This window comes from Mastomys coucha, unplaced genomic scaffold, assembly GCF_008632895.1.
Source record: "Mastomys coucha isolate ucsf_1 unplaced genomic scaffold, UCSF_Mcou_1 pScaffold15, whole genome shotgun sequence".
Classification (NCBI taxonomy): domain Eukaryota; kingdom Metazoa; phylum Chordata; class Mammalia; order Rodentia; family Muridae; genus Mastomys; species Mastomys coucha.
Window position 1 is genome coordinate 74,242,269 of NW_022196897.1, and position 15,100 is coordinate 74,257,368.

Below are 15,100 nucleotides of genomic sequence, written 5' to 3' on the forward strand. Positions count from 1 at the left end.
AACAAACTCAAAAAAACCATGATCATTTCAATTAGATGCTGAAAAAGCATTTGACAAAATTCAATGCCCCTTCATGGTAAAAGTCTTGGAAAGATCAGTAATTATATACAACAAACCAGTAGTCAACATCAAAGTAAATGGAGAGAAACTTGAAACAATTCCACTAAAATCAGGGACTCTCTCCCTGTCTATTCAATATAGTACTTGAAGATCTAGCTAGAACAATTAGACAACAAAAAGCAGTCAAACGAATACAAATTGGAAAGGAAGATTTCAAAATATCACTATTTGCAGATGATATGGTGCTATACTTAAGTGTCCCCAAGAATTCCACCAGAGGACTCCCAAAGCAGATAAACAGTGTCAACCAAGTGGCTGGATATAAAATTTACTCAAACAAATCAGTAGCCTTCCTATATTAAAAGGATAAATGGGCTGAGAAAGAAATTAGGCAAATGACATTCTTCACAATAGTCACAAACAATAAAAAATTATCTTGTTGATACTCTAACCAAACAAGTGAAAGATCTATATGACAAGAGATTCAAGTATCTGAAGAAAGAAATTGAAGACCTCAGAAGATGGAAATATCTCGCATGCTCATGGATTGGCAAGATAATAAATTAAAAATAACCATCGTTCAGTCTATAAATTCAATGCAATCCCCATCAAAATTCCAACTCAATTCTTTATAGAGTTAGAAAGAGCAATTCTCAAATTCATGTGGAATAACAAAAAACACAGGATATCAAAAACTCTTGTCAATAATAAAAGAACATCTAGGGAATCACCATCCCAGATGTCAAGCTTTACTATAGATCAATATTGATATAAGCTACATGGTGTAGGTATAGTCACAGGCAGGTAGTTCAATGGAATATGATTTCACAGAAAAAATGAATCCGCACACCTATGGTCACTTGATCTTTGACAAAGAACCTAAAAACATCCATTGGAAAAAAAGATGGCATTTTTAACAAATGGTTCTGGTTCAACTAGTTCTGTGTTCAACATGTAGAAGAATGCAAATTGATCCATTCTTATCTTCCCGTACAAAGCTCAGTCCAAGTGGATCATGAACCTCCCCATAAAACCAGATACAGTGACTCTAATAGAAAAGAAAGTGAGGGAAAGTCTAGAACACAAGAGAAATTTTTTTTAAAAGAACAACAATGGCCTATGTGATAAGATCAAGAATAGAAAAATAGGACCTCATAAAATTACAAACCTTCTGTAAGGAAAAGAGCAATGACAATAGAACAAAGTAGAAACCAACAGATTGAGAAAAGATCTTTACCAACCCCATATGTGATAGATGGATAATATTCAATATATACAAAGAACTCAAGAAGTTAGGCTCCAGAGAACCAAATAACTCTATTAAAATCCATAACAGAGCTAATTCTCAACTTAGGAAACTCAAGTGTCCAAGAAACATGTAAAGAAATATTCTACATCCATTGTCATCAGGGAAAAGCAAATCAAAACAACCCTGAGATTCCACCTCATACCAGTCAGAATGGCTAAAATCGAAAACTCAGGTGACTGCAAATGGTGGTAAAAATGTGTAGAAAGAGGAACAATTCTCAATTGCTGATGGGACTGCAAGCTGGTACAACCACTCTGGAAATCAGTCTGGCAGTTCTTCTGAAACATGGACATAGTATTACCTGAGGACCCAGCTGTACCACTACTGGGCGTATACCCAGATTATCCTCCAACATGTAATAAGGACACATGCTCCAATATATTTTTATAAGCCAGAAGTTGGAAACAACCCAGATGTCTCTCAAGAGAAAAATGGATACAGAAAATGTGGTACATTTACACAATGGAATACTACTCAACTATTAAAAAATGACTTCATTAAATGGATGGACCTAGAAAATATCCTGTGTGAGATAACTCAGTCATAAAAGAACACACAGGTTATGTACTCACTATAAGTTGATATTAGGCAAAGAGCTTTGAATATCCATGATACAACTCATGGACCACATGAAGCTCAAGAAGAAGGAAGACCAAGGAATGGATGCTTCAGTCCTACTTAGAAGAGAGATCAAATTAATCAAGGGAAGTACTGGGTGGGAGAGTCTTAGGAAAAGAAGAGTGTGAGGGAAAACGAGGGTAAGAAGCAGTTTGGGGAGGAGATGGAGATGTACAGTGGATCAGGAAATTTAACAGAAGTGCATTTCAATGGGGGATGGGGACCGGGGATAGCAACCAGAAAATACCAGACACTAGGAAACAAGAGCTTCACAGGACCCTACGGGGATGACATTAGCTAAAATACTCCACAAAGAAGAGGGATGACCTGTAGAGTCCTTATCCATAGGTTAGGCATGGTTCCCTGGTTGAGGGATGGGGCCACCCACCCATCTTCAAAATTTTAGCCCAGAATTGCTCCTGACTAAAAAAATATATGCAGGGACAAAGAGTGGAGCAGAGACTGAAGGAAAGGCCATCCAGAGACTGCCCTACTTGGGGATCTATCTCACATGCAGATACCAAACCTTGACGCTACTATGGATGACAAAAATTGCTTGCTGACAGGAGTCTGATACAGCTCTCTCCTGAGAGGCTCTGCCAGATCCTGACCAATATAGATATGGATGCTCACAGCCAACCATCAGACTGAGCACAGGGACCCCAATGGAAGAGTTAGGGAAAGGACTGAAGGAGCTGAAGGGGTCTTATCAGACATCAATGGGAGTGGAGGCCCTTGGTCCTGTGAAGGTTTGATGCCACAGTTTAGAGGAATGCTGGAGATGTCAGGCAGGAGTGGGTAGGTGGGTGAGTAAGGGGGGGTACCCTCATAGACGCAGGGTAAGGGGGGATGGGATGGGGATTTGCAGAGTGGAAACTGGGAAAGGAGTTAACATTTGAAATGTAAATAAACAAAATATCCGGTTTTTTTCTTTTAGAAAAAAATGATGCCATGATTCCATTGTTATCTTGGGATTTAGATTTCCTTCCTGGGTTCCATATTGTCTGTTTAATGTACCTGTGAGAAAAAGGAACATACACATATAGTCATATATTTGCAAACATCTAAAAACATAATTTGGTTTGTATTATTTTTCACCTCAGAAAGAAGTGTTTATGTACTGTTGATATGAAATAAAAATAATAGTGGCATCACAGAAAATATGGAGAATCCTCTACAAAGGAGGGATTAAGAGGAAAAATACATAATTAAGAATTAATGAATTATGAAGGTTGCCTTCTTGAGTCTAAAAGATATTTTGACAAGGGCCGATGAGCTGATATTTATTGTGAAGGCTATGGCTCATAAAGTTTTTTATTTCTTAAGCATTTTTTAGCATTTTGATTTTGATTAAAATGCATTGTATATAAAAAAGAATTCTATTCTAGCCATACACATAAAGAAACTAAGTGTATGAAAAAAATATGAATTCACTTATATTTTGCATACATCTATTATTTGTCAAAACTTAGTGCCCATAATGAATAGATTTTAAAAACATATACATGCGTACACCATATTATATGTTTTTAAAACGTAAAGTCTACTGTTTTCAGTTATGTGGATAGAATGGAAGATATTACAGTGAAATCATCTGGGTACTAAAGGAAAGGATCTGTGTTACTAGAGTTTATCTAGACTGAGAGGAGACAAGTTTGGAGAACAAATGTTCCCTGAAGACAGGCATAGATTTGGATGGGAGAATTAACTATTAATGCTAACTAGCACAGGAAGATAATTATGGGCAGCATCAGCTAACTATCATATTTTAACTTTCCTTCAGAGAGTCTTGTATGTTTTTAGTACTAGAATGACAAGGATTTCATTTTTATACTCATCACCCACCTTGTCCTTCACTCTATGCTGTATGTGAGTACTGGATGACATACAGTACTTCATGGGATATGTCATTTAAAACTCACTTAAAATATCTGTGATTTTAAAATATTACATCAGCTAAAAGTAATTAATTATAATTGCATATGTAAGGCCTCAAAAGATCAGCAAGATTTGGTCTCCAGGGTTTGTGTCTCCAAGGCTGGAGTCATAAATACAAAAAATATGTATATCACTCCCACTCACAAAGATTCCACTTTGACCCACAAAAGGTTTGCTTCAAGGCTGCAAAATAAAGCTATATATTAGTTTGCTTCTGGAAAATTAGTTTGGTTGAAGGTAAGTTCACTTATTTTGATACATTTTATCACTGAGGAAAATTCAATATTTGCACATTTTGATATACAATGTCTCCCTGTGTGAGAAAGGTTCCCTAATATCTCAATGTTTTATTGATACTATATTCCAGTATATCTCTGTTGTTCTTATCTGATATTTTAAACTTTCCACTTTGTTCCATAAATGAATATATGATCATTTATAAACAATTATGCTAATATCTTAACAAAAGAGCATAACAGGAAGATGAGATTGAGAAATTAAAGAAAATCTTTTAATACATCTAGTATTATGAGACTAGATGTAGATATATAAAAGTATCTGTATTTCAATATTACTGGAATGATTCTTGTATAAAAATTCATATTCTGTGTTTGTCTGTGTATGTGTATTTGTGTGTGTGTGTGTGTATTTCTTTGAGTATTTGAATGTCAGTGTGGCAGGTTTATATACTTTCTTTTTTTTGTTAGAGATTTATTTGTTATTATACATAAGTACACTGTAGCTGTCTTCAGACACACCAGAAGAGGGCATCAGATCTCATTATGGATGGTTGTGAGCCACCATGTGGTTGCTGGGAATTGAACACGGGTCCTTCGCAAGAGCAGTCGATGCTCTTAACCGCTGATCCATCTCTTCAGCCCGGTTACATACTTTCTTGTCTCTTTGTCTCTGTCTCTCAGTGTCTTTATCTCTCTGATTCACTCTATCCCTGCTTCTATCACTTGTATGTGTGTTTTTGTGTTTGCGTTTTTGAGTGTATTCACATGTGAGTAGAGACCACAGGATAGCTTCAGAAATATTCCTTAGAAACAATGTACCTTGGATTGAAAAATTATAAGACTATGATAACTAGCCTGAAAGTCACACAGATCTACCTATATTCATCTCCCAATTGAAGCTGATGCTATTTAAACCTAGCTAATTAGAATGAACCTCGTAAGGTCCGCAAGCCCCCTAGGAAAGTCCTCTACAGTCTGATCTGTCTTCCCTGCTCCAGAAAGTTTAGTATCTTTTTATTCTGTTCTATGTTTGTATTCTTTAGGCAATATAGAAAACTAATGAATATGTTTCCTATAAAAGTCATTAAGACAATATTCAAACACTACTTTCCCAGTGTCAGATATGCAAATATTTAAATCCAATATGGAATAACAAATATATATTATATACTTAATATAAATGTGTGACTATATGTTATAAATTATGTTTACAAGAAAGAAAATAATGTGTTATATAGGCTAATCATTTATGAATATATACAAGGAAAAAGATAGACTTGTATTAGGTATTAAATTAACCAGAGATGAAGATGATATGATTAATTACATGTTCTTGAAATTATAAACACTAAAACTTACAATCTAGCACAAACTTAACTCAGTAATTGTATTATCTTTAGGAAACTGTTGAAAAATGGTTTAGAAGTTTTAAAATGTATGATCTATATAGTTTCTATGACATACCAAAATCCAGTGGTTCAAAGAGTAATTTGATTTCTAATCTAAGAACTATAACAAATTCCTATTTCCCTCATTCTCTGTTTTATTAACTTGTAGAATAAACTACATATTCTGGAGAAGACAAGCCATGTTATTGACATATGGAAATAACAGTGGAGCCATTTTCATCCTATTGGGCTTTTCAGATTACCCAGAAATAGAGATCCCTCTCTTCTTGGTGTTTCTCACCATCTACAGCATCACTGTGGTAGGGAATATTGGCATGATTGTCATAATCAGAATTAACCCCAAACTGCACACTCCCATGTACTTCTTCCTTAGCCACCTCTCATTTGTGGATTTCTGTTATTCCTCTGTTATTGCTCCTGAGATGCTCATGAATCTATTTGTAAAAGACAGAACCATCTCATTTGTTCAATGTATAGTACAATATTTTTTCTTTGCTATCTTTGTGGTAACTGAATCCATTTTATTAGTGGTTATGGCTTATGACCGATTTGTGGCCATCTGCAGACCACTGGTCTACACAGTAGCCATGTCTCAGAAACTCTGTATTAGTCTGGTGGTGGGATCATATGCATGGGGACTCATATGTTCCTTGACAATGACATGTTCTGTTGTCCAGTTATCTTTTGTTGGTTTCAACACAATTAATCATTTCTTTTGTGAGTTCTCCTCACTTCTAGTCCTTTCATGCTCTGACACTCATATTAATCAAATACTTCTCTTCTCACTTTCCACTGTGAATGCTCTTAGCACTCTTCTCATAATCCTCCTGTCATATGTGTTCATCCTTGTTACCATACTTAGGATGCAATCATCCAGGGGGCGCCAAAAGGCATTCTCTACATGTGCTTCCCACTTGACTACCATCACCATCTTCTATGGTACTATTCTGTTTCTCTACTCTGTACCCAACTCAAAGAACTCCCAGTTCACATTCAAAGTGGCCTCCTTGTTTTATACCCTTGTGATCCCCATGCTAAACCCACTGATTTACAGTCTAAGGAATAAAGATGTGAAGGACACAATTAGAAAAATCATGAAGATTAAATTATAGCTCTTCCCCATTCATCTTCTCAAGTACATTAATCGTGGCATAAGTACAGGAGTTTTTGAAAATTTTAATTATAAGATCATATTAAAATTAATAATTTCTTCAATTGAACAGAAATGGCTTTATTTTAAAGAGAATTCCATGATCTCTGTATCAGTTTTCAGAAATCAATCAGATATCACAAATTATTTGTCGTCCATCTCCAAAATGGAAATAACAATATAATTTATAATCTCATTGTAATATTTAAATATAACTATCATCAAAGGTACTTTATATTACATAATAACATTTCTACTACACACCTTCTTTATGACACTGTATATAGCTGAGACTTTCAAAGGACCTATAATTATTTAATACATATTTTAAATAATCAAATAAATTTTCATTATAATTATAATTATATATAATTATATATATTATATATTATATTATATATTATATTATATATAACATATATTTAATTATATATAATATATTTTATATATTATATATACTATATATAATTATAATTATAAATTTTCATTGGTAAAATAATTCAAAAGTTTTGGAACTGATTGTGTGAACAAACCCCTTTTCTATTGTATGTACCTCTTTTTCTCCGATTTTATACAATTTTTATGATAGTTTACATATGAACCTACAGTGACTGTGATAGCTTCTACAAGACTTATGTAAGCTCCAGACAGACCAAATCCCAGCATGGTGGAAAAAATGTAGAAACATAAGTCTACTATTAACCATATAATGAACTAATTGCCATTTGATAGCTTCTAGGAAAGTAATAATTGGTTTCTTTTTAATAATGTGGCTCCCTGCTGTAGTTACCACAGAACACAGCTATCCCACCCCAAAGACCAGATAGGCAATAAAAATGAGACTTGATAGGGGAAAACATATCTCAAAGTTGGAGGGAAAATATGAAAAAGGTTGCAATAACTGATGGAAACAGGAAAAGCTGAGGGATGATTTCCTTTCTCTCTTTATTTCTTTGTAAGTTTTTTTTTTAATTCTTGTATTAGATGTTTTCTTTATTTACATTTCAAATGTTATCCCTTCCCTCATTTTCCCTCTGAAAACCTCCTTAACCCATCTTCCTTCTCTCTGCTCAATAACTCATCCACTCCTGCTTCCCTGTCATGGCATTCCCCTACACTGGGGCATAGAGCCTTCACAGGACCAAGTGCCTCTCCTCTCATCATCCTCTGCTACATATGCAGCTCAAGCCATGAGTTCCTTCATGTGTACTCTTTGGTTGGTGGTTTACTCCCTGGGAGCTCTGGGGTTACTGGTTGGTTCATATGGTTACTGTTGTTCCTCCTATGGGGCTGTAAACCCCTTCAGCATCTTGGGTAATATGCCTGAAGCCTATGAAATTATCAAATATATTCGTTTGTGCTTTAAGTAAACAAATTCAGCTAAGAATAGATATACTTATGCATATGTGAATTTAAAAAAATGATAAAAATATGGAATTTCAACAAATAGCTAACCATAATCCTTATCCACACCATTGTTTGACACCCCCACCAAATAAGAAATAAAGACAAATTCCCAATTCAAAAGGTTAAAAAAAAAAGAATAGATGTAATAATGGCCACATGAATGCAGAATTAGTATTAATAATATATAAGTGAAAAATGAATACAATTAATAGTCTCAAAAAATTCAGAAAAATTAGACTTCTGAAGAATATGTAAATTAAAATTATTCTTTTTTTCAAAATTGGTAATGAGAAACAGAGATGAGGTTTTTTTTAAAAGAAATTGTTGAGATTATACAATTCTACTATCAAAAACACAATAGAACTCTTGCCAACAGAGGGAGGCAATTACCAGAAACCACACATAATGAAATTGCAGGGTCCCAATGAATGTCAACAAAGCAGTCTTTTTTCTCTCTTTTATTGGATATTTTCTTTATTTACATATCAAATGTTATCCCTATCCTCATTTGCCCTACAGAAACCCCCTATCTCATCCCTTCCCCCTGCTTCTATGAGGGTGCTCACCCAGCCATCCACCCACTCCTGCCTCCCCACCCTTGCATTTCTCTACACTGGGGCATTGAGCCTTCACAAGTCCCAGGGCCTCCCCTTGCACTGATGCCAAACAAGGCCATCCTCTGTTACATATGCACCTGGAGCCATTGATTGCACCATGTGTACTCTTTGGTTGTTGTTTTAGTCCCTGAGAATTCTGGGGGTCCTGGTTTGTTGATACTGTTGTTCTTCCTATGGGATTGATATCATAAGATTGCGGTAACATTGAAGAGAAGGGGGCAGAAAAATTTTAAGAGACAGAGGATCAAGAAGTATCCATGAAATTGTGTTTCTTAGGAATTGCAGAAGTCGCACCCGTAAAGTCTCATCAATATGATTACCCAAGCATGAAGTCTGAGTTATTAGATACTTATTTGAAGAAAATAGTTTTACTTAAAAGATAAAAGACATAGATGAAATCATGGGGTAAGAATATAATACTGTGTTCAAGAATCTATAGTTGTTTTACTGAGAAAAATTGTTATGACTTCCATGGTTTTCTTCTTCTGTAGTATGCATGTGTTCTGCAATGTATCATGTGGATGACTTGCATAGAAATTTGTAGGAGATGATTTCATCATCTTCAATATACTTTAAGTAAGTGTAATAGTTAATGATAGACTCCTGAAGTCTTCTAAATATTCATATATGTCTACCTAGCCTGTATTATAGAATACTAGTCTATTTAAATGATGTCATAAATATTACAGTGCCCTGAATAAACATTTTACTGAATTTTTTGTGAAAATCTGAGTCTTTGTTCAAATAATTCTAGTTTATTTTAAATGAAAAGTTGGTTGTGATCTGAAGTATTATAAACTTATTACTTATAGAATAGTACTCAAATAAGAGAATAGTCATCATGTCCTATTTCTCATACATGATAAAAATACCAGCTTTTACTTTTTTGAACCACTTGGTTGAACTATCTCCTTCAGACATCCTTCCAAGTACCCAATATGAATGTATAAAATTTTAAGTGATGATTAGTCCAATGGAACAAATACATTTCTATATATTGTGAAAAATGTGCAAGTATATCATTTAATATGATGTTACAAAAGCTGAGTAAAGATATATCAAGCTATTCTATATATATGGTAATCATTAATTTTTTTTTTTTTGCTTTTTTTTTCTGAGACAGAGTTTCTCTGTGTAGCCCTGGTTGTCCTGGAACTTACTCTGTAGACCAGGCTGGCCGTGAACTCAGAAATCTGCCTGCCTCTGCCTCCCAAAGTGCTCGGATTAAAGGTATGCACCACCACTGGTCAGCAAAATGTTTTTGATATAAATTCTAAACTAATGATGAACAGACATTCATTATATGTACATGTGTAAAGTAATACAAAAGTAGTTTTAGAATTGATTATGTGAGGGAATATTTTTCTATTGTATTTATTTCTATTTTTCTGACTTTCACAATTTTATCATTTACAATGTATCACTTGGAAATTATTTAACTTGTAGGTACAAGACTAGCATTTTAACTTAATACACAGTCTGAGTTTGCTCCTGTTATCCTGGGAAAATCGTGTTCATATTTTGATATAAACAACAAAACCAATATGCACAAGTTCATAGCTTTTATTATGACACAAAAGCAATAACCATTTTATTCTCAATTTCTAAGAGACCAGTGATTCATAGCAATGCTGTGAACCTTTGTCTTTCTAAGTATAGCTAACTGTAGTTTATAAGATGCTTGCTACTTCAATCTATGTTTCATAAATTACACACTATTATTTTTGTAGATGTCCAGTGCTCTAATATATAACACATATTCTTTGTGTACTGATGTGTACTTGGTTCATCCTCTTGAAAATATGAATATACTTCAGTGATCTTATAATTTGGAAGTGCAGATAATTTTGATAATTGACATGATGGCTTCATTGGGCACATGTGCTCTATTAAAGTTTCTGGATAATACAATATAGTTTTTAATTTCATGAGTTTTGTTTTGTTTCTTTCTTTTTGCATTATTTTGAGATAGAATCTCATTATATAGACCAGTGAGCTTTCAAAATCAAAAACCTTCTGGCCCCAACCTTCCAAATTCTGGTACTAAAAAAATTATATCATGCTGGGCAGTGGTGGCGCACGCCTTTAATCCCAGCACTTGGGAGGCAGAGGCAGGTGGATTTCTGAGTTCAAGGCCAGCCTGGTCTACAGAGTGAGTTCCAGGACAGCCAGGGCTATACAGAGAAACCCTGTCTCGAAAAAAACAAACAAAAAAAAAAAAAACAAAAAAAAATTATATCATTAATAATAATCTTTACTAGTATTTGTTTTTCATTGTTCTTTTAGAGAAACCTCATTTTTCTGTAATAGACATAATATACAGTTTTACTCACATTGTATAAAACTGTCTTTTTCTCCACATATTTGTCAGTATTCCTTAGTTTCCCCTTTTTTAAACAACCATTCTAATTGTAATGAGGAAATTTCCCACTGTAAATCAATTTGCATTTTTCTGATGTTGAATTTCTTTCAGAATTCTTATGCTTGTCCCTAGTATGTGACCAGACTCTTATGTGGCATGTCTGATTGGTTTTTCAATCATATAAACACATTTCTGTTTTGCTTTGCTTTGCTTTAGTTTGGTTGCTGAAAATTTGAAGTTCACTATCCAGGTAGGTTTAAACCTTTGGGCTAAGCTTAGTTTACAAATGGTCTGTCTTTTGTGTCACAGATCTTTTTCTGGATATACAATACATACCAGATTACTCGGCTCAGGTAGGGAAAACACTCAATGTTCCAAATTCAAACTAGGAGTATCATTAAAATTTTATTGAGTCACCAAAAAGGGTTGGGTGAAGAAATACAGGAACAGGAATGATTAGGAAGTATCTTCATCACTGAAAACCCTACTCATGAAAGCTGCAACCTAGCATTCTCTGAATAACTAGCTAGTAACTCACTCTACTGGATCAAGGATATACTCATGGCTTTTCAGAGTCTCATGTCCAAACAATTGTTTACTTTTTTCTATAACCCCAAAGCAATCATCCAGAAACTTCTAAGTTTCTGCTTTTACAAGTATATAGCATTTTATTTACTATTCGAGTCTCAAGATTCTCCCCTTTCATCTTGAAAGCAGTATTTCCAATCAAAAGAAACTATATGACACTATCCCATCCCAGAAGCTGGAAATAAATTGATGAAACTTTTCAAAAATTATTTTTAATTTTGGAAATATCTGTAAAGATTTTAAGATATGATCTATTGGTTCATGTATTTGTCAGATAAATCATATATATTACCTAAAGTTTCTACTATGACTTCACAATGAGTGAATTAAACATCTTTATAATTTTCTGAAATCTGTAATATTTTATTATTAATTTTCTTCATATAGAGTGAAGTAACAATCAAGTAATTAAAAATGCTTATCCAATATATTATTAAATAATATACTTCAACCTATAATACCAAAACAACACAATATTTTAATTTTTCATAAAATAAAAGGCAAGTTTATTTTATTGCAATCAAACTCAATTTCTACTCTGTTGTGCATTATGAACTACATTAATTTTAATAGAATCTATTAAATCAACATTTATAAACACATTTCACATAAAGAACAATCACAAATGATATAATATGCTTAAGAAGAATTGACTTTAGTACCTATTATTTTTTTTACTGTGTCCTTGACATCCTTATTTCTCAGACTGTAGATTAGGGGATTCAGCATGGGGATCACCACTGTGTAAAACACAGAGGCCACTTTTACAGTGTGCCTGGAGTTCTTGGAGTTAGGTACACAGTATAGAAATAGGATTGTGCCGTGGAAGATGGTTATGGCTGTCAGATGGGAAGCACAAGTGGAGAAGGCTTTGCGGCGTCCACTGGCTGAGTGCATCTTCAGAATGGTAACAACAATGAGCACATAAGACAAGAGAATGATAAGTAGTGTGGTAATCTCATTAAAAGTTGCAAAAACGAAAAGCAGCAGTTGACTAACAGATGTGTCAGAGCATGAAAGTGAAAGAAGAGAGGAGAACTCACAGAAAAAGTGGTTGATTATGTTGAAACCATAAAAAGATAGATTCAAAGCAGAGCAGGTCAGTATTAAGGAGCATACCACCCCCCAAGCATAGGATCCCAATACCAGCATGGCACAGAGCCTCTGGGACATGGCTACTGTATAGAGTAGAGGGTTGCTGATGGCCACAAACCTATCATAAGCCATCACTCCTAATAGAAAAGATTCAGTTACCACAAAAGTACAAAAAAAAAAGAATTGCACCAAGCATCCTACAAATGATATGGAGCCATCCATTATAACTAGATTTACCAGCATCTTGGGAGCAACAATGGAGGAATAACAGAAATCCACAAAGGAGAGGTGGCTGAGGAAGAAGTACATGGGGATGTGCAGTTTGGGGTTAATTCTGATTATGACAATCATGCCAATATTTCCTACCACAGTGATGCTGTAGATGGTGAGAAATATCAAAAAGAGGGGGATTTTCAATTCCGGATAATCTGAGAAGCCCAAGAGGGTGAACACAGCCCCACTGTTATTTCCATCTGACAGAGTCATGACTTCTGTTTGTAAGAATCTAGACGACCTAAAAGTAAACATAGACTGTGAAGATGTGCCCAGCTTGTTTCCTGTTCTTCAAAAAGTTTGGAGGATAAAGCAATTATCTTTAAAAGATAGTGTATTTATAATAAAATGTATGTATTGTGCATAGTATAAAATATAGCTACCATAAAGAGTTGTAAAGTTAAAATAAAATATTGAATAAAATTATTACCTCACATAAAATATATTAATCATAATTAAAGTAAATTGAAATATATATATACATATATATATGTATATATATATATATTTAGGCTATTTCAAGTCAAGTACTTATATACAAATTTTAGTGATATTGAATTACTTTAAGGTAACAAAAGATAACAGCATGACTGGTTATATCATCCTTGTTATCAGTAATAAAAACTAAGGAATTTGCCCGGCAGTGGTGGTACATGCCTTAATCCCAGCACTCAGGAGGCAGAGGCAGGCAGATTTCTGAGTTTGAGGCCAGCCTATTCTACAGAGTGAGTTCCAGGACAGCCAGAGCAATACAGAGAAACCCTGTCTCAAAAATAAACAAACAAACAAACAAACAACTTAAGGAATTTATGAAATAACTAAGGTATGTATCCCATGTTACCATATTTGAAGTACCAATAGTTCTGATATCTCAACTTGAATGTTTGTCTTTTTATGAGTTTATTTTCTTAGTACTGCATGTACCTATTTCACCCTTCCTTTTACTCTCTCTGGTTCTATTTTTCTATGTGTCTTCATATTCTATTTAACTTATACCCTAGTCCATTCATTTTAGCCTTTTATTACCTTAGCTGTGATGTACAAGGATTATTATTTTTGTTTATTAAGGAAACATGAAGACATTTGATGATAAAGAAAACCAACACTATACACAAAATAATCTTTGTATTTCACTTTATGAAGAAAAACAGAGTTCATGCTGGACAGTGCATACAATGCTGTCTCAATTAGCATTAGTAAGTATTGTTTTTGGTCACACAGTTGTTTCTAGAAGAGCCCCCAAGATTATAAACAAGGATAAGGCATTTAGTGGCCATGCTTCTAAATGCATTACTTTGCCATTAAAGGCAATGAATTTCAATAACAAAATTGGGCTCAATATGTTGCTGGTTGCTTTTTATTTTATGAAACAATTTCTTTCTTCAGGGTTTTAAAGTTTTTTCTTTTTCTTTTTTTTTTATGATACAAGTCTTTCACTTGGTTGGTTAGATTATCCAAGATACTTTACATTATTTGAAGCTATTATGTTATTTCCTGATATCCTTTTCAGTTATTTGTATATAAAGGGGTTCCTGATTTTTGTGAATCTATTTTGTGTTTAGCTATTGTGCTAAAAGGGTATATCAGCTGTAGGAGTTAGCCAGCTAAATGTTTTAGGTCACTTTATGCATACTATCATTATTGTATGCAAATAAAGATACTTTAACTTCTTCCTCTTCTCTTTGTAATGTCTTGGTTACAGTTGTGTAATTTTTCTAGATTAGGCTTCAAGTCTTCTATTAAATAGGTATGGAAAGAGTGGACAACTATGTGTTGTTCCTGATTTTAATAGAATTGCTTTGAGTTTCTCTCTGTTTAAATTGATGTCGGTTATGGGCTTAATGTAAATTGTCTTCATTATGTTCAGAAATGTCCTCTTTATCCCTGAAGTCTCTAACATCTTTATTATGAAGGGCAATTGGATTTTGTCCAAGATCTTTATTGCATCTAATTCTAAAGAAAGGTAAAAGGGAAGCAGATCTGGATGTAGTGGGGAAGAGGGAGGAACTGGGTCAAGTACAAGGAGGGGTAAAAC

The 15,100-nt window shown here is 34.0% G+C and overlaps 2 protein-coding genes across 2 annotated transcripts; one reads left to right on the forward strand and one right to left on the reverse strand.

Annotated features, from left to right (window-relative positions):
* Positions 1-5,736: 5,736 nt before the first annotated feature.
* LOC116092159 (olfactory receptor 5D18-like) lies at positions 5,737-6,735 on the forward strand. Its single transcript, XM_031373509.1, has one exon. It carries the CDS (start codon positions 5,753-5,755, stop codon positions 6,683-6,685), a length of 933 nt encoding a protein of 310 aa, XP_031229369.1. The 5' UTR covers positions 5,737-5,752; the 3' UTR covers positions 6,686-6,735.
* Positions 6,736-12,336: 5,601 nt separating this feature from the next.
* LOC116092158 (olfactory receptor 5D18-like) lies at positions 12,337-13,278 on the reverse strand. Its single transcript, XM_031373508.1, has one exon. It carries the CDS (start codon positions 13,276-13,278, stop codon positions 12,337-12,339), a length of 942 nt encoding a protein of 313 aa, XP_031229368.1.
* Positions 13,279-15,100: the final 1,822 nt, after the last annotated feature.